This window comes from Lepisosteus oculatus, chromosome 5, assembly GCF_040954835.1.
Source record: "Lepisosteus oculatus isolate fLepOcu1 chromosome 5, fLepOcu1.hap2, whole genome shotgun sequence".
NCBI classification, from domain to species: Eukaryota; Metazoa; Chordata; class Actinopteri; order Semionotiformes; family Lepisosteidae; genus Lepisosteus; species Lepisosteus oculatus.
Window position 1 is genome coordinate 36,964,001 of NC_090700.1, and position 19,841 is coordinate 36,983,841.

The 19,841-nt window shown below is 45.0% G+C and overlaps 1 protein-coding gene and 1 long non-coding RNA gene across 3 annotated transcripts in view; one reads left to right on the forward strand and one right to left on the reverse strand.

Annotated features, from left to right (window-relative positions):
• The window catches only part of LOC102684448 (voltage-dependent L-type calcium channel subunit alpha-1S), a 43,486-nt gene that overhangs the window by 14,048 nt on the left and 9,597 nt on the right, over positions 1 to 19,841 (reverse strand). The window contains exons 4-29 of one of the 2 annotated variants that reach the window (XM_015342506.2): positions 19,480 to 19,622; positions 18,933 to 19,085; positions 18,020 to 18,225; positions 17,460 to 17,563; positions 16,777 to 16,925; positions 15,643 to 15,724; positions 14,834 to 14,994; positions 13,810 to 14,035; positions 12,764 to 12,971; positions 12,028 to 12,148; positions 11,056 to 11,170; positions 10,586 to 10,682; positions 9,695 to 9,764; positions 7,560 to 7,692; positions 7,081 to 7,210; positions 6,792 to 6,851; positions 6,188 to 6,294; positions 5,685 to 5,772; positions 5,416 to 5,523; positions 4,697 to 4,749; positions 4,056 to 4,202; positions 3,213 to 3,414; positions 2,588 to 2,746; positions 1,994 to 2,104; positions 1,289 to 1,372; positions 155 to 205 (exon numbers count right to left, since the gene is read on the reverse strand). In XM_015342506.2, the coding sequence (XP_015197992.2) occupies positions 155 to 205; positions 1,289 to 1,372; positions 1,994 to 2,104; positions 2,588 to 2,746; positions 3,213 to 3,414; positions 4,056 to 4,202; positions 4,697 to 4,749; positions 5,416 to 5,523; positions 5,685 to 5,772; positions 6,188 to 6,294; positions 6,792 to 6,851; positions 7,081 to 7,210; positions 7,560 to 7,692; positions 9,695 to 9,764; positions 10,586 to 10,682; positions 11,056 to 11,170; positions 12,028 to 12,148; positions 12,764 to 12,971; positions 13,810 to 14,035; positions 14,834 to 14,994; positions 15,643 to 15,724; positions 16,777 to 16,925; positions 17,460 to 17,563; positions 18,020 to 18,225; positions 18,933 to 19,085; positions 19,480 to 19,622 (3,268 nt within the window). The remainder of the gene's footprint in view (positions 1 to 154; positions 206 to 1,288; positions 1,373 to 1,993; positions 2,105 to 2,587; positions 2,747 to 3,212; positions 3,415 to 4,055; positions 4,203 to 4,696; positions 4,750 to 5,415; positions 5,524 to 5,684; positions 5,773 to 6,187; positions 6,295 to 6,791; positions 6,852 to 7,080; positions 7,211 to 7,559; positions 7,693 to 9,694; positions 9,765 to 10,585; positions 10,683 to 11,055; positions 11,171 to 12,027; positions 12,149 to 12,763; positions 12,972 to 13,809; positions 14,036 to 14,833; positions 14,995 to 15,642; positions 15,725 to 16,776; positions 16,926 to 17,459; positions 17,564 to 18,019; positions 18,226 to 18,932; positions 19,086 to 19,479; positions 19,623 to 19,841) is intronic. The other variant, XM_015342507.2, reaches the window with a different exon arrangement.
• On the forward strand, positions 1,310 to 7,600 carry LOC138239206 (uncharacterized). Its single transcript, XR_011189663.1, has 3 exons — positions 1,310 to 1,441; positions 5,389 to 5,603; positions 7,518 to 7,600. It is a non-coding gene; the product is annotated as an uncharacterized lncRNA (long non-coding RNA).

The following is a 19,841-nucleotide window of genomic DNA, read 5'->3' on the forward strand; positions in this document are numbered from 1 at the left end:
ACAGTATTGTTACACCAGTCATAGCTGGTGTACACTTTCTCTTTAGCTAGTGATCTATCTCGTAGTCACTGAAGAAGGCAGGTAACAAAAACGAGACGCTGGCTGCACAGAGCAGTCACACAGCAAGCCTCATGCAACTGTGACAGATATTTACAGCACAGCCACCACTTAGGCAGTACAGTCCGCCACTGGAAGAAAGAGCGGTCTGTCGAGGAGAGAGACACAAGCAGAGTCAGACACAGGGTGAGAGGGAGGAAGGGGCAGGGTGGAGGAAGATGGAGGCGGGGACTGAGGGAATGATGGAGGGGTGTGGCTTGGGAGTGTAGGGGAGGGAGTATGAGTGGGCGGAACTCTTGAGGAGCCAGTAGAGGAGAGAGAGAAATGTGATTATCTGTAAAAGGAAAGGGATTTTAGGATGGTGAAAGAAAAGCAGAAATTCTGGGAAGAGAAGGAGTAAAAACTGTATAAAAACTGGATTCAAAGAATATGTCTCGAGTGAGCAGCCTTGTGTTGTACGTGGGAGGAGAGGCAGCGAAAATCCTATATTTAACTCATCGTTTAACAATTGGACATTTTTCCACTCAGATTTCAGATCTGCAATGGTCAGAGCTCTCCAATTTCCCCTAAATATTCAGCAGAAAACCCAACATCTAAGTGCTGGCAAAAAAATCAATTAAGATTTAATTAAACTGCTGACAGTCCCACTGGAATCAAAATCAGCAGACAGAGGGGTCACCAGGACCACAACTGGGAAACCCCAAGAATATGCACAAAGGCATAACAGCAGAGTACAGTGACAGAGAGAACACACAAACTGGACAGCTCCTGTCCTGGAGACCCCTGTGCTTGTCTGAAGTCCTGACGTTTCCAAAGCAGGACATCAGTCGGTGCTGGGAAAAAATACTTAGGAAAAATGCACTTAGGTTACATGTTGTTTGCATAAGTGATTACATTTTCTTCTTAAATCAGGGGGAACAATTTTACAAGATAAATAGTTGCAAATCTCTGTTTAGTATGCATACTTTTACTATGTACAGTAACAGATTGCCTCTTAAAAGCCACTAACTTGCTATTTATTTTAAAAAGTAATCCCCTGCAATTGTAATGTCTTACTTTTTTAAATAACGTAGCCAGCACTGACTCTTACTCGTACTGTACATGTCTGGTTAATTCTAAATGCCTTTAAGATATGTTCAGATTCCAATCGGTAAAACCCATATCTGTACTCAGCTAAATGTGCATCTCAAACAAAAAATGGCATTTGAAGGAGAAACCAGTCAGAACTCACATCGATCTCACTTAGGATGACGTCTATGATGCTGCCAATTACGATGAGGAAGTCAAACACGTTCCAGGGGTCTCCGAAGTAGCCCTGCAGGCAGGAAGTGGAGGGCAGTTTCAGAACCAGGGACAGGAAGTGACAGGAAGCAGTAGACATGAGGTACAGTAGGTATGTTAATATTACAGTACCTTATTACTACTAGTCTGAAATGGCTTGGTTCAAAAATGGTAGTAGAAGCCCCAGGGTAGGGGTATGTTGAATAAAGGTTTATGTCTAAGCCTTTTCATTAAGAAAAACATTCTCTCCAACTTGCATGCATTTGTTTCTCTTCTCTTGCTCCACTGCACCTCCTGACCGTTGTCACAGGCAATTTTGTTGACTTAAGAGTCAAAAAGACTTTTTGATAGGATCCTATTGTTAACAACAGCTACTAATCTTATGAAAGACACAATATGGAGTCTTGCTGATCTGGAAGCAAACAAGGAAAACTGAATGTTTCACAGATCATTAAAAAAAGATCTTAAATAATGTTAAATAATGGTCATGATTTACATTCAGTGACTGTTCATGTGAGTAATGGGGGATATCACACGACTAGCCTGTAAATGCATTGTCGCATGTCATATTAACATCATTGGTAATTCTGGACTATTTCACATGGAATTACATCAGAAATATGGAGAGCATGCAGAAAGAGGAGGAGCTGGTTACCTTAGCTTTGAAGGCCATGAGTTTCAAGACCATCTCCAGGGTGAAGAGGCCAGTAAAGACCACATTCAGCATATCTGAGATGGAGTTGAGCTCCTCAGACTGGCCACAGTGCTGGAGAGAGGAATAGAGACACACGAGCACTATAATTCAAGTGCTACGAATGTCACTTTATAAAAGCACATCAAATTAAGTTATTTTACTCACCAGGTGACTTTACAGAACTTTATATATTAGTAAAAATGTAATTAATGACTGGTGAGATCAGTTCCTATCAAGCCTTATTTAAAACCATTATAGGTTATGGAGTATTTATGGAGTATTTGACTTGCAGTCTTCAGAGTCTTCAATTGTGTACTGCAGTTTCCATTTAGTTTCATTGCAATGGATCTAACTAGCTTTACAGCATGTATGCACAGGAACAGCATCTGAAAACCACTGGTTTGTTATGGTTTGGATTGAAAACTGAACTTTGCACCCCGAAGGACAGGATTTGGGGTTTATCAGACCAAAGCTAAAAAACAGCTCTTGGTCTATTTTGTATGCTGCAATACATGAGCCCCCCAGTATTCTCCTATGAGAGGGTAGTGCACTCACCTGCATGCCCAGGCAGATGGTGTTGAGCAGGATGAGCATGAACATCAGGTACTCAAAGTAGGAAGAGGTCACCACGTACCATATCTGGTACTGATAGGGGTTCTTGGGAATGTAGCGCCTGAGAGGCCGAGCCTTGAGGGCATACTGCACGCACTGGCGCTGAGAGGGAACAGGATGACACCAAGGGAGTAGAATTACTTCACTGTCATCATTAATAACTAATTCTATTAATAATTAATCATGTTTGCGGCCAAAAAATAAAAAAACCCTTATCTGAATGCTGCTTATTCTCTGCAAGAGGCACTGCCCCCCTCACTGCACCACTCAGTTCACCCCTGAACAGGATGCCAGCCCCATTGAAGGGTGCATACACACATACAATTTAAACCGACCAATGTTTCACCTTTCAGGGGTGAGAAGCCCCTGTGAACTCAACATGCACATCTTTGGAGCTGTTGAAGGAAACAAGAGCGCTGCGGTCATGGGGAGAACGTGCTTAGAAAGCTCCCTTGGGTGTACTTGATTCCAAACCCCAAGAGAAGTGAGGCAGCACTGCTAGCCATCACGCAGCCCTGGTTTCAACAGTCCTGTGCCTGAAAGAGAGCCGGAGCTTCAGGCTCCATACCTGGTTCTTGTCCAGTTCGCAGTTCTTATACTCCTGCTCGCCCTGCTCCTGGAAGGTGACAATAACGAAGCCGACGAAGATGTTCATCATGAAGAAGGCGATGAGGATGATGTAGACGATGAAGAAGATGGAGATCTCCACGCGGTTGTTGTAGATGGGGCCCATGTCTTCGGTGTGCGAGTCGATGGCTTTGTACAGCAGTCTGTCGGAGAGGGAGAGAAGGGAGAGTGTACCGTCTGTTCACACCTCCACCTGACCTGCAGATGAGGGATGGCACACAGCACCTGCAGAAGCACAAGTGACAAACTACACTACAAAGAATATACTTTTGCATGGACTGGAACATTTTGTTTTGTGTTGTCCGGATCCCTACAATGGTTGACTTTTTCTTTGTTCTCCTTCTCCCTCAAATTCAGCTTTTGTCCATTTGCTGATTCATCTTTGGGGTTGTAAAGACTGTTAACATTTCATTACAGCAGAAAACAATTCCAGTAAGTGGAGTGTTAATTAAGATCTGAAGGTGAAATTATTTTTCCTTTAACCTCCTTCTCTTACCTGTGGCCCAGCAATACTCCCCAGCATGCTGTGGGGAATGAGCTGCTGCCCTCAGTCACATGACCCACGGTCTTCCCGAAACTGATCAGGTGACTGAGCGCAGCAGGTCCAGAACCTCCATTTTGACTGGGCCTTCTCACAGTGACAAAAGAAGAATGAAAAAAGATCAGACAAACAGTTAAAGGAAATAAAAACACTGAACAGCTTCATACTGCAGGTCTGGCAGGAGGGTTTTTTCCCCAGTCCGACGCGGCAGGGTATCCTGCTCATGCACAGTACGGTACTCACTGCGGCCAGCCCTCAAACGTGGAGACGGTGAAGAGCGCCATCATGCCTGACAGCACGTTGTCAAAGTTGAAGTCGCTGTTGACCCATATGCGCTTGTGGACCTCCAACCCGTGAAGGTCGTTCTCCTTGAACAGGAAGAACTCGCCTCTGAGACGCGACAGAGAGAGGGGGAAGAGGCGGAAACAGGGTGAGACTGGACCATGGGAAGAAAGGGCAGTGCGATGGGATGGGAGCTGGAAACACAGCAAACCGGGGGGTGAGGGGGAAGGAGGAGGGGAGAGGTGATGGGAGTCTGGGGGAAATAGAAGAAGCATAAAAGAGATGGTCAACCGCCTGACTACTTCTGAGAGGACGTGAGGACGTGTATTTGGTTAAATTGTTTTAAAAAATGTATGTATCCATTTTAGTCCAGTGTTTAAAGTTAAAAATATGTGAAATACCCGCAGTCACTAAAAATGTTCCAGGAGAGCCCATTGCATGTTAACCTTTGGCACATTCTTCTGAATAGATGCTGGTTGATGTTATCACTGCCAGCTAAACTAGATGCACATAGCGATCCCCAGGTCATCAAAAGATTTACTGAGGTATTGAGGGTCCTGACAATCCCTCTGACAATGCCCCCCCACACACACACATCTTACCTGCACTCCTCTTCAGTCATTTTGGAAGGATCAGTACACATGTGGAATTTGCCCTTCAAAAGGAAAAGCCACAAGTGTGTGATACTCTCAGGAGGTTGTGAGATACATTAGAAAGATATGGCAATAAATGTAGTTTTCTGTAATACATTTCTGTCCAAACATGACCACGATTTCCAGCAGGTACACAGCAGTATTATTATATCACCTATCACCCACTGTATAGCAGTATTGTATTACTATATGAATATACAGTCGTTCAGATAGACAATATGCAGGTGTATTATTTTAAACATGATCTAGTGCTCATTGGCAGCGCTGGGTATGGCGGCCAGCAGTCGAAAGAGGAATGGCTTCGAGAGGTGGGCGTGTCCGGGGGAGTGTATCGCAGTGCTCATTCTATCTATTGTGTGGAAGGGGATTCTAGCCGACAAAACCGAGACTTCAAACTGCACTTGGTGATTTCAAATTGGGTGGGATACAAAATGAAAAAATAATTGCTTTTCCATGCTTTCTGGGGCATTGGCCATCCTGCCACCTGAACTGTTTGTCACATTAGAAGCCATGTTTTTTTTGTGTGCAAACTTTCAAAGTGCACAGACGCACTAGGTGTGTGACATCATTTAATGTCCTTCCACTATTTCACTTCCATTTTTGCTGTGCGACTTCTCAGGGCTCGTTCATATAATCCACAGCAAGACAGGTGGGAGCCAAGATCTCACCTTGAAGAGCTGGACTCCTATGCAGGCGAACATGAAGTCCAGCAGCATGGTGACGATGACGATGTTGCCGATGGTCTTGATGGCCACGAAGACGCACTGCACCACATGCTATTGCAACAGAACATAACCATGGAGCTCAGAGACAGAACAGCTCAGACGGCACCCTGTGCTCTAGCTTTGCTATGAAGGTAAGTTGATGGCAGTATAAAACAGTACATAATCTACATGGTAGAACACACAGACATGGGAGTAGAGAAGGACAGCTCTACCTTAAGGCCTTTTGCTCGGTTGATGGCTCGCAGGGGTCTGAGGACCCTCAACACCCTCAGAATCTTGACCACAGAAATAGCGCTGGACCTGTGGAGGAGAACCCACCACAGTCAAAACACCAGATTTTGTTTCTCACTTGAATTAAATCTTGTGTTTTGTGAAACTTTTACAGGCAGGTATTAATAGCACTGTAGAACACTTTCCAGTATCTCCTTGAATGCTTGTTCAGAGACATAGAGTCTTTACTAGTGCACAGTACTTTCATGACTTAATCTTTCATGACAACTTAACAGAAAGATAGTTGTTATTGTCATAGTATACTGTAAACATACACATTTTCTACACATCAGCAAAATTTTAACCATGCATATTTGTGCATGTAGGTATGTGTTTTTTATTTTAGGATCATTAGTTTTTAAAGAAAACAAAATAGCCAGCAATGGGTAACAAAATTGGGAAATACCAGGAGTCCCGTCGCAGCCCCGGTCAGAGCTATACTCACTGAATTACGAAGGAGATGAGGGATACGCCCACCACCAGCAAGTCCAGGATGTTAAAATAGTTCCGACAGAAGGAGCCCTTGTGCAGAAAGGCACCATATGTTGTCATCTAGAACAGAAAAAAGACCTACAGTCAACACTCCAAACTGTGAAGTGCAGGGCTAAGAGGTTGCAGTTTTGCTCAGCTGTGTACAGTAAATCCTAAGGTAAAAATGTGGTCAGCTCTGTATTCTGTAATAATTTACTACTGATTCAACAAACATTGAATTATCCTTATCCTCCTTTATGCCAAAAAAGCTGAAACTTGGCAGGTTTAGGTCAAGCATGATAGCCCTTTACTTACTGTATACTACATTGTCCTCATTTCACCAGTTAGGCAATAGCTGGGTAATGTCACTGTTATTGAGAACACTGAACATCTGTACTGTACAGAATCCACCATGCAAGGTTTAGGTGGATGCCTTGCAGTAATCAAAGTCTACAGGGCTGAGATTTCAGAATCCATTTCAGAGCAACCCAACAATTAAATACTGTAGCACTGGGATTTCAACCACCACAGTTTTTTATAGCGATGCCCATTTTTAAAGCATGACCAGTATGAATTACCTTGAGCACAATTTCAGCTGTGAAGACCACTGTGAAGACAATGTCAAAGTAACCCAAGATCTAGAACAACAGGAAGGAAACAAGCGCTGTTAGCAGAAGTGCAGTCTGTGTGTGTACTTATTTGGAGTGTAGGAGTATTATCCAAGTACAGATAATGAGTTAATTCATATGTGCAATAGTAGATCCTAGTGGTCAGAACCTGGCCTTGCAGGCAGGCAATGACCTAGTGCCCTGAAAATGAAGTTGGCATCAGTCACCAGCCAGCTGCCTGGGGGGAAGGGAAGGGTACCTTGTTCCTGAAAGACTCAGGGTCAATAGGGTCCTCAGCAGCCAGCGAGATACTGCTGAGGAGGATGAAGAGGAGGATGAAGTTGGTGAAGGTGGTGGCATTCACAATCCGGTGGCATAACTTCCGAATCCTGTGAGGACACGACAATGGGACACCTTAACTTAGACTGCCCACATTTTACAACACTACATGACAGTTACATGACATCCACAGCAGGTGAAACAAGGCAACAACCAGGTTGAGCCGGAGCATAAGTGAGACAAATGAACACACAGAAACCCACTCAAGCGTGGTCTAACCTATTTCATGAAGGAGGAAATGTGCTTATGTGCAGGGCAGCAAACCCAAGTTCAAGCTCCGCTATGTAAGAACTTTGCTCCATCCCTTCTTTGTGATTTGGCCCCTCTCCACAGATCCCTGAAATTTGTTCCCTATAGATTGCTGTCAGAGATGATACAGACAGGCACGACGGTACCAACTTGTTCTGAGGTCCGAAGATGAAGAAAGCGCTGGCCTCGGGCATTGGCACCGCCTTCTCCTTCAGCTGGAGTTCGGCCAGGGGGCGGGGCCTGGGGCTCAGTGGGATCTCAGGCTCCTCCTCCTCGTCGTCTCCTAGGAAACAACATGGAGAAGATCCATGAGGATAATAAATACTGTGGCTCTTCCTTTAAAGACAGAAGGGTTGCTTCAGCACTGGCAGTGAGTATCAACAGACATTGATAATTTTACTATTTATTATTTTAAGTCTAGGATCATCCAATTATCAATGTCTGTTGATTTATTATTTTTAGTGTGCTATCCCACTATAATAAGACAGTTTATTAATGAAGAAAGATGTGAAGACGGGGGTTTAAATTAAATCCTTTCTGTATGAGGCTTAGACTTCTAAATCATAAGCTGGAGTTTATGGCAGGAAAGGGGTTAACTGATAAGGATTCCAGATGCAAGCTAGGAACCCCCCTGGGTGTAATCTTAAACTGACCATTTGGCCAGGATCTCTTAACTGGCCAAATACCATGACCCCCCCTCTTTACAATCAGACTGAGTGACGTCAGAAACGGAGAAGAAAACACTATATAACCCAAAAGTTTGTACCGGCACATTGAACAATACTTCGGTTTTGTTGTTTCTTGCGGGAAACAAGACTTCGGCTTTATTGTTCCTTGCATGCAATAAACTCATCTGTTTTACTTCATCTTGGGATCCAGAACCTTATTCTTTCTGTTACAACATTAATATAAAGTTCCATATTTGGGAGTGTATTTACTCTTGTGTATATCAGTGGTTCCCAACCTTGGTCCTGAAGAAACACTCTGTCCTCTGTTTTTTGCTCCAATTGAGATCTTCATAACAGGCTAATGGATTTAGTTTTACTGGGGGCACATCTGTAAATTTGCTTTCAGCTCTTAAATGGTCAAATTGGATTCAAAATTCATATCAAGGCGTGTCTGATCCAGTGCCACATCTCCAGTGAGCATGTCTGATCCAGTGCAACACCTCCTGTTGTAGTGTCACATCTCCTGTGGGCATGTCTGGTGCACTGTTACTCCCACCTGCGTCTGCTCTTCATCCACTAGTAAAAGCTGTCCCATCAGAAATAAGAGCTAGCAAGCTGAGTAAAGTTCTAAATGCTGAAGCTGTCCCTTGAATTTGGGACACTCAGGACTATCCAAAGAAACAAGTTACTGCAAATAAAAGTCTAAACAAGCAAGCCGATCAGTTAAGTCATCAATTATGCTGGAGATGTAGAGCTCAGCTGGAATGTAAACCAGAAGACAGTGTTTCTCCAGACCAGAGCTGGGAGCCAGTGGTGTAGATAGATAAGACTTGATTCATGGTATGGTAATGCTGACTGTGCCCAGTTCTTCATTTCATTTGCTACAGTGTGGCAAGAGACTGGAAGCTTTCGGTAAGGAAAGTGAACAGAGAAAAGGTCAGCAGGTAAAGGATAATGAAAGCACTGAAACTAACTGTTTCCACTCAGTATTCTTTATTTACAGATTGGTAATAACGTATTTGCTGTAAATAACATTAAATTCTTCTAAAATCTTCACAGTTCATTTAACTATAATATAAACTGTATGTGATGTACTGTGTGAGTTTCTTAGTATTTTCTAGGGATATGTGTAAAGTTAGTCTAATGTAGCAGTGTAACTGGTAATGTCAATTTATGTAAACTGTTTCAGTTACAAATAAAATGTTTAAAAAGAGATTATTTTTAATCTCTAAATCACTCTGTAATACTAAGTCACCTTGTCGAGTTTAAATAAACGAGGAAGAAGAAAGCACTGAAACTAACCACCTCCTCTTGATATTATTTACAGTTATGGTGATGGCATATGTATTTACTGGGACCTGTAATATTACTGAACATGCAAATGTATTTACTAGCTATTAACCTGACCCTAATTAATGAGGTTAGAAGCAGACGACACTGTTAATATTTTACTCTGTATTTTACTCTTGCTTTTTACTTTTTAGTGTGGAATTAACCTCTATTTGTTCCTGTTTTTTTAATTGTTAGATGTTGTCTTTTTCAGTTTAATATGACTCAAGCCTTGCCAATCAATTACTGTAACTAAAACATTAATGAAATACAGTAAGAGCAGAGTACCTGGGAAATCAGCAGAGGGATATGGGTCCTTAATTTCATTGACATTCGACTCAAACTCGTCCACTTTGAGCTGGAAAATAAAAGACAGGGGATGTTGTTGCCGACCAAAAACTCCAGCGACGATAGAACAGTAATGTTGAGCCCCTTAAATTGGGGCTTAAACATTCCCTTTTCATAGACATCTCTTGTGTTCAAGAACAATGAGATTCTTCAAAGATCAGTGAGATTCTAGCAACAAAAGATTATAAGATCCAAATGTCCACCTTTCTTTGTGGTCTTTGCTACAAGAAATCATTGGATGGGATTCCTGAGATCAATTAAAGACTAGAAACCAAACTAGATAGAAGTGATAAATGGCCTCTGTTTGTACCCTTTCTTATGTTTACAGTGTTACAGACCCTCTCAAGATGTGAGCAGGAGGTGCTACACTGGGACAGATGTTTGTGAGTCTTGGGGTAGTGCAGGGCTGGCTCTATGTTTTTTTGGGGAGAGTGTTTCAGCATCAGGTTCTGCAATGAATATTTTCATATCACTGGGTATGGCAGGATCCTCGAATGATTTGTGAACCTTTTCCAGTCTCCTTGGGAGGAAGTGTGGGCATCCTCCCCTTCTCCTTGTTTTCCTCTTTTGTGATGGTGGTGGTATTGGTGTGGTATCACGGCTTCTTATCTCCCCAAATCAAGAACTTGTCAATGCTGCGGGTGGGGGTCCCTCAGGGAGGTGCCTCGCTCAGTGGCCCCTGCATTGCTACAGGCCCCACTGGAGTGAACTTTACCTGCGCTAGGTTTCCCTTTAAGTCAAAATCTAAAAGACCCCCCTAGGCTCACGGGCGTTCTGTTCTGCTGTGTGGTGCAGGTGATGCCCTATAGCTGATCCAGACCCCAGACAGACCTTGGCTGTAGTAGGGATGCTCTCTCCCTTGGCCTTCTGCTCCAGCTTCTTGGCCAAGAGAAGCTTTTCCTCCTCAGATTTCTCCGGCTTATTTGATCTGAGAGATGGAGACAGAGTTAAAGACAGCAAGAACCAGGGATAAGAGGGAGACAAAGAGAGCTGATGATGGTGGCTGACGGTGCTCTGGAAATAAACTGCTTCCTTTCTGAAGAGGGGGGATGGTTCATACTTATACATCCAAGATATTTTAGTTTTTGATTTGTTTTTGCTGACTTTCACCCATTAAAGTGTTCAGCCTGAGCATTTAAGTTTTCATGACAACTGTTCATTTAAAAAACGTGTATATGTCAATTAGAGGTTTTAATCGGCTGACCAATTTGATCGATTGAGCGATCGATCGATCAGTCGCTCCATAACCCAGGATGGAGAACTCTCTTTTGAAGAGATGCTTCTGATTTGAGATTTCTTACCTGGCCAACTTCTTCCGTTTCTTTTCCTCCGCTTTCTCCTTCTGCGCTGAGGTCAGGCTTTCTGCCTCTGCCAGGTTATCCACCGCAATGGCCAAGAAAACATTCAGGAGGATATCTGCACAGAGGGCTTAAGGAACAGCTGTGGACTTCCACTGGGGCACATGACTGGTCTTCTAGCTCACCAGATGCAGAGTGGTTTAGGAGAGCCTGGGAAATATTGCTTTGAATCCTGTCTAGAAATGAACATCACAGGCAACACAGGTATAGTGTCCCACTCCACTGAGACTCATGCTTACTGCTCACTGAGGGCACTGTGAATGTGACGGGATCTGTTTGGTCTGAACTTGTAACAACAATGCAATCCTTTTAATGAAACTTTTGGCCCCACTGCATCACTTGTGTTGTTTGGTTGTAGCCAGGATCTGGACACCCTCTGTCTAGGCACCTCCTCTGGCTTCCTAGAAGCTGCACAACCCCCCCACAATAGGTGAACAAATCCACTGAGCCAAAAGACCAATTATGTGACCCAGTGAGTTTATTTACACCTTTCAAAGTTTCATCATATCATGCAAGAATCTCACACCAAAATGAGCCCTTTTACACCATCATTCATGAGCTACTCTCAATAATTCTGAGGTTTGTGAATAGCTCTGTGCAATTAAGGGTCTGTAATACTTCATATTCTAAAAGTGATGTAGGGCAATGCATTTGCTCCCGTTCTTATTTCTTGTACTGGCTTAGAGGATTAAATGACTGGGAGGGCTCAGGTCATGAATCATCAACACAGAGCCCGGTACTCTCTGACAAAGCAGCCTCTCAGTGTTTTGGCATACACAAAATCACTGGTATGCTAAATATGACTGGAAGCAACTCTCAGCAGGCTCCCCAGTAACCGAATCAAAAGTGCTCTCCATCACCCACACAGGAAAAAATGGAACAGCACTTCTCCACAGTGGAAGTCAAGGGGGATACAGTTGCCACAGACGAAAAGAATGATGAAGTAGATGCAGACGAGAACTCCAGGTAAGGAGGGCCCCCCGTATGCCATGATGCCATTGTACATGACAGAGTTCCAGTCTTCTCCAGTGAGGATCTGAGTGGACAGAAGAGAATGGCACCTCTAGACCACACATTGCTTTAAATATGACCACAGTCATTCAGTTTCATAGCACTTTAAGGAGGTCACTGGAAAGACCCTTTTACTCTAGTTTACTGCTGTTTATGTTTTTCAAAAAATGGAAACGGACAGATATTTTTTACTGCTGTAACACTGGGAATTGCCAATTGCTTATCCTCTTAGGTTTACAGTTCCAATCTGGGTACCACGTGGGAAAGATGACTAAACTTGCTCATCTGGGATGTGCTACAAGCTCAACAGTGCCTCTAAGGAGTGTTAAAGCCTGTTGGAGAAGTTTCTCTGATGCACAATTGGATTGCATAATTATTTAGTGATTGTGAGCTTAGGAAGGAAATGTGAGGACTGAGGTTTCAGATTGGTTCTGAAATCAGAGGTCACTCCTATCTTTTTGAATGTTAGTGATGAAGAGAGTTTTCAGTGTGATTTCTCAAAATTAAAACAAACAGGACTCCAGTATAGTTCTCGCGAGGGTAGTGACTGTGAGCCTAGGAGTCTTGATTCTGGGCAAGAGATTATCCCAGGCTTTAGTTCGGAATGAGACTGAGACCAACACAGACAAACCCACAGCACCTGGAAGACGCTGATGAGGGCCTGGGGGAAGTTGTCGAAAGTGCTGCGCCGCACTTCCATGTCGGGGAAGTTGTACTTGCCCCCGAACACCTGCATGCCCAAGAGGGAGAAGATGATGATGAAGAGGAAGAGCAGGAGGAGCAGCGAGGCGATGGAGCGCACGGAGTTCAGGAGGGAGGCCACCAGGTTACTGAGAGACGTCCAGTACCTGGGAGGTAGAGAGAGTGGACACCTGAGACAGGACTCCTCCGTTGCACTTGGCTTTCCACATTCCACTTGGCATCCAAGTGCACCTGGATTTCAGGAGCTGTCTCCAAAGGACTAATAAACGTGTACAATTCACTGTCACGATATTAGTCCCCCCTCCTTAAGAGTGCTCCAGCCCTTTCACTCAAGACTTTATTCGGTGCACCTGTTTCCCTTTCCCAGCCCACCTTAAAAGCCAGGCGCTGACGCTCATCCGGGCTCTGCATCTGATTTCCATATCGTGCGAGTCCAGGACCTGGAAGCGCCTGGTCCCGTTAAGGTTTTAACCTCTGTTCCCGTTCCCGTTCCCGTTCCCGTTCCTGTTCCCTGTCCGCCGGTTCCGACACGGCCTTCGTGGTTTTTAATTCTCTGTTCTGATGGATCTTCTGGTTTTGGACTTACCCTTGTGTTTTGGATATTCCCTAAGGACTACTCTCTCGGATTGTTCGCCTCGGCCACACCTCCCCCGTGCACCAGCGCACCTTGGACACGCCCCCTTGTCTTCAGCCCCGTTTTCCTGCATGACGTTTCCCTAGTGTTTCCCCACTCCGTCGGACTGTGTCATCCGCATAGGGTCCGGAAAGAACTGTTCGTTACATTCACTGCCTATATTGCACATTTCCCTCGTGAGATATAAAATGAAATTCTCCAACAAGCTGCAGAAGTTTCCTTAAAAAGACCCACAAAGTCAAAGACTATGCAGTTTGAGTTCGCACTGCTCGGAAAATACCACGCTTTTTATAGCTTCCTACTTCTCATTTGCCCCTGCTCCCTCCCCTGCCTTCCCCTGTGCTCCTTACTTGGTGATTTTGAAGATACGGAGCAGGCGGATACACCTCAGCACAGAGATGCCCAGGGGCGACATCACGCCGAGCTCCACCAGGATGAGCTCGATGATGCCTGCGCACACCACGAAGCAGTCGAAGCGGTTGAACAAGGACATGAAGTAGGACTGGAAGCCCAGGGCATACATCTTGAGGAGCATCTCCGCCGTGAACAGAGAGAGAAGCACCTTGTTCGCAGTGTCTGGTGCCAAGGAAAGGAAGCAGAGAGAAGCACAAAATCACAACATGACAAAGAAGTGATCCATGCTGAAATCTCTTCAGTACAGATCAGTACAATGGAGGTAAGAAAGAGCCAAAACTGCCTGTCCTGGGGTTATTTCTTTGTGGATTTCTGTCATTTTGCCTTTTGTGATTTGAGGATTCCAGAAGATTATCTATTATTCATTGCTTTCATCTTATAGAGTATCACTGAGAGCCAGAGCCTAACCTGGCAGACACAGGGCAAAAAGAGGAACTGCACTCTAAATTGGATGCTCATTACAGGAGAACGTCAGCTCCACCCAGAAAGCACTCTGACTCAGAAGTGATGCCAAGATCCGAGAGCTGTTAGGCACCAGCACTGTTACACTAAGGTACCATCTTCTTGAAGATTTAAGAAACCCATAATTCTACCTATTGTAACTGTGAAAGCTAGAGGCTAAAACAATTTGGCATGCCCCACACTGTGCTCATTATCCCTTTGCAAAATAAGGAATAATATACTAAAACCAACAGAAAGAAACACTGATCACTTCAGATACACCTAGATTTTATGCAACTATAAAACACAAGCTTCAGGAAATGAGACCGGTGTCATCTTTAACAGGCATCATTGGGGTGACCAAAGCCAGTGAGTTTAATTACCAGCTAACGAGGACCTGGGAAGTAGGGGTTTTAACCAATTAAGATGATATTAAGGTGTACAAAACCGTTCAAAGTGGGTGGGAATAGAAGATGTGGCCGCAGCGCCTGATGGACGTGGCTGGCCGGAGAGCCTGACCTTGCACCTTGGTGAGCCAGTCCGCCTGGTTGTGGTGCTCAGTGGCGATGGCGAGCGTGTTGAGGAACACCAGCAGGATCACCAGCCAGTAGAAGAAGTTGGACTTCACCCAGGTTCGGCACTTGCGGCGGAACCAGCGGTTCCAGCGTCTCCAGCGACGGCTAGATAGGGGCGAGAGAGCGAACAAGCTCGTTTTATTCTCCTCCCGTCGAGAGAGACACTATACTCCTCGACTCCTTCCCTCGTCCTTTATTCACACGCACACTTTTTAGCAAACAAAATATCCATAGATTAAAATATGGCAACACCAAACTATGCCACAGTAAAAAGATCTGTCAGAATTGTCTGGTATGTTCATAGCATTGTTTTGACTAATGTATAAATACATGAGCATCTTTGTCAGTCCCTGCAGCGAGACACTGCTCTTGGCCTATGGTCTTTTCTGTTTTGAATATGCATACTGTGCACAACGTATTCAAGCCAAAGCTGTTTGTTGTAATCAGTGCTTAGCAATGTAATGGTTAGGACCCTGGACTCCTGAATGACTGGAGGGTCATCAGCTCAAATCCCAAATGGTGACTATTGTACCCCTGAACAAGGTAGTTTACACACATTGTTCCAGCAAACCCAACAGTATAAATGAGCAACAACAGATATGTGAGTAAAATATACAGCAGATAACCGTGAGCCAGTTTGGATGAAAGTGTTAATTTAACTAATTTATTTGATTATTTAAAGTGGCAGGCTCTGTGTCATATCTGACTTGACAGGCCAGAAAAGAGAGCGCACTGCCTGGCTCCCTTACTCACAAGAAGAGGATGAAGCGGTTCATTCCCTCCATCTCGAACAGGCTCTCTGTGTCCGAACCGCCCTCGTCCAAGGGGAGGAGTCCTGACACCCACAAACAAGAGAGTCAGAACAGCCCTCAAAGGTTTTCATCAGCTGTCAGTGGAGCAGAACACTGTAAACTCACATCTTAAAGTATGTGCATGACAAAGCACAAAAACTGGAGGAAACAACAGCAAGGCAAAGGGGACCCAGGGTATAAAAGCATATTAATTGAATGTGGTAAACTCTGGAAAGGAGCTACCCAGGAATTAATTTTCATGGCCACAAAAATGGGCTAGAGGGAGTGTCCTTACAGGCCAATTAAAGGCACTAGGCACCCATTTGTATCAAAACTGCTTTAGTTTACTCATAATGGTATGTTCACAAGGAGTGTCACCACCACAAGGTGCGGCAGACAAATGACACAAAACTAAGCGTAAAACATTCTAAAAAATCATGCTTGAATATTGAAACTCTCTTAAAGCTAAACACCTAAACTGCATCTACAGTTTTCAAACTACATACATAAGAAAGCTAAAAAGCTAAAGAGTTTGAAGAGACCTGATTGGGGTAGGAGACACACTGCAAAGCTGTGTTTTTGTGCCAGTGTGGGCTTGTGGGCATGGGCAGCGGGTGTGGTTTGTGAGCAAGTTGGTGAGAGTGGCGTGTGGGCGGGTCAAGTGGCTGAGTCAGAGCAGGGCCTAATTCTCTCTGTGGGAGACTGAGGGTTGCAGTCAGGGAGGTGAGGGTGACTCAGGAAGTGAATCTGAATTGTGTGGAGGAAAGATCCTCGCCTGTGTGGCTCGTGTGGCTCTAAGGACCTTTGCACATAAAACGCTCCCAAGACAGATGGGATTTGAAAGCCCAGATGGGTTACTGGCTTGACTAATTTAAACAAACTTCCACAAAATAAACAACAGAAGTCTTAGAGGGGGGTGGTAGACCATCTCAACTACTCTAACTGCCCAGCCCTACCCAACCCTTGGTCATCCCAGGCCTTTCATGAGGCAGCCTGCTCCGGTGGGTTTAGATTTCCAAACTCTGGGAATGACTGGATTGTTAGGAAACAAGAAGTAAGCCAGAAGCTTGAGTGTGTGGCAGGGTGTGTCCCATACCTTCCCGGTGCTCCTGGTCATTGTCCATGACTTCGGCATGTGTGATCCAGTCCAGGTATCCCTTCAGGTCCTCCTCCAGCTGCTGCCTCTCCCGCAGCTTCTGAAACTCCCCCCGAGACTTGGCCTTCTCTCGTTCCTTCGTGAACTCGCTGTGCGGCGGAAGGGGAGCGGAGGGGGCGGAGCAAGAAGGAAGTAGATACAGAAACAAAGATAGGAAAAGCGATAAACTACAATTACACTTCAGTGCAGAAGCACTGTGTGAGAGTTTACCACAGAAACTTGTTTTTCCTACAGTTTTTACCACAACTAGCCACATACTTGTCTGGCTTTCTAGTGGTTTGCACTATCCAGTACAAGAAAGCTGTTTGCTTGACCTTTCCTTAACTCATTGTACTACACTTTATTGCTATGACACATTTAGGACAAAGCAAACTTTAATAAGTGAAATGACTTACATTTTGCACCAGGTATACTGTTTGACAAAAGACATTTTAAGCAGAAAACTAGGGGGGCTTCTTTGTGAATTGTGCTAGTTTCAAAATCAGCTCTGGTTCCAGAATGCCTGTGCATGGAGTCCTGTTCCATTCCAGTGGAAATAATAATTTCAGTGATCATCAGCTTGGTTTAGTTCTCCAAAGATCCAATGGTGAAACGGAGCTGTCCTTACTGAGTGGGGAACGTACCCGCTGAGCACACCCAGTACCAGGTTGAGCACAAAGAAGGATCCCAGGAGTATGAGGCTGACGAAGTAGATCCAGGGCCATTCGTTCCCGATGGCATCATTCACCTGGGGGTGAAGGGTCACGCTGGGGTCAGCAAGAGAATAAGGCAACAGAACAGCACTGGATTCTGTACATGCGGAAGCAGTCTTCCTTACTGTAGGTACTAGCTCCGATTAGTCAAAGAACTGCAAATTATATTACCAAAGCGTGACATCCCACAACCTTCAAGGTGTTGACAACTTCACCTTTAAGCTCCACAAAGAATAAAGACGCAGGCTTACAAGCAAAACATTAAAACGACAGGAATAAACTAGAGGAAGCAGAAGGCTCCAACTATAGTGAGAATAGGGGTTTCTGGTCTGCCATGCGGTTGAAGATCTGTCTACTGTAGCATGATCCTTGCAGGAACAGCTGACTGAGATTTGGATATTGATTAGTTAGTGGCAACTTAATTGTACGTGTCCCGCTGTAACGAGCCTGTGGTTTACTTCTGCTTCCTGCCGCGATCGTGCCCAGTTTACCCAGTAGAGCACGTCGGTCCAGCCCTCCATGGTGATGCACTGGTACACGGTGAGCATGGCGAAGCCGAAGTTGTCGAAGTGTGTGATGCCGTTGTTGGGCCCCGCCCAGCCGCTCTTGCACTCCGTGCCGTTGAGGGAGCACTCCCGGCCGTGGCCCCCGGTCGCACAGGGCGCCGGCTTCTCGTTCTCCACCATCGCCACGATGCCTGCACAGGAACGGGAGAGGTGAGACGCGTGGAGAGGACGAGGAGGGGGAGGAGGAAGGGCAAATACAGGCGCTGCTTTTTACACCTCACTCATGACGGCGAAACAAGCGTGACTTTTGTATAGCACGTCAGTTGTGCGGTTACAGGACCACGCGAGTGTTCCTGGCCAGTCTGGGTCGTCTGTCACCTGCTGAACAGCTGAACACTGCAGTTCATACTGTTGTGCTGACTAACACTGTCAAGTGCCTGGCTGTGAAAACCAACCCAAAAATAACAGGTGACCCGCCTGCAGGAGTGATTTAGAAACAACCACTTAATGAATATGAAAAGTCCAAAATGCATTTTCTCCTCAGAGACATACAATGGGATCATAAAATCAACTGTTCATTTTCTAAACTGCTTTATCCAGTACGGGGTTGCAGGGGAGCCGGAGCCTATCCCAGCAAGCAACGGGCACAAGGCAGGACAGTCCATCACAGGGCAGACACACACTCACACCAGGGCCTGTTTTCCCAGAAGCCAGTTACACTACCAGTATGTCTCTGGACTGCGGGAGGAAAGTGTATATAACACCTAATGTGACAAGTCTATATCTAGTGATATATTAGTGGGGTGGAAACAATTGTTTGAAATGTATTTTTGAATAGTTAGCTACTGGACTGATTTGCTCATATTACAATCAGCATATGTGTCCCCTGCTCACTGACGTGTGCCGGTATAGTAGCAGGTCTTGTGCATCTTGCACTTGAAGAGCTCCAGGCCAATGATGGCGTAGATGATGATCATAAAGAGGACCAGCAGGGCGATGTGCAGCAGTGGGACCATGGCCTTGATGATGGAGTTCAGCACCACCTGCAGGCCTGGAGGAGAAACAGTCCCATGAGTCATGATGGCTTGATCGTCATCGATAACATGTCTTGGGATGAAAGTGGTATATCTTTCTAACTTTGGTACTGCATCTTAATTTCAATTACACATTAAAATAATCTAAACTCAGAATATTTTAAGTGATTTGGAAGGTATAATACTAGGATATACTGCCCCAAAATTATGATTGAAATCTTTATAAACGTTTTCAGCCTTGATAACTAACTCCTATTGGTTACAGATTTTTTTAAAAACATACAATCCCCCAGATATCTAGTTTTCTCTCTTGAACCTCACAACAACACCACTGCACAAGAGCCAAAGCACACTTCATGTTGTCACGCCTCCCACTGTCACCAGTTCTCGGTCAGCTCCAGAGGGCCGTACTTGGAACGCCGGACACCAGGCGCAGGGGCCGCAGAACTCGGAACGCTCGCAGAGCCTTCACGTCAAAGCCCGCCCCCTTCCCCCCCACTGGGGTCTCTATCCCCTCGATGCGGTTGATGGTCTCCAAGGCAACAGTGAAGAGCCTAAAGGAAGAGTACAGGCACCGTCAAGACCCGGGGCCCCCCAGCATGGTCGCTGTCCGCAGAGAGACTCAGACACAGAATGGTTGGCTTTAGTCAAAGTCGTTGTGGGAAGAGGTACTGGTATGAACCAAAGAAGAATACAGAAGAGGGGAGTCTATTAAGCTCATTTTGCTACTGTGGTTGCTCATTGACTGAGGGACCTGCATAGTCCTTTAGAGA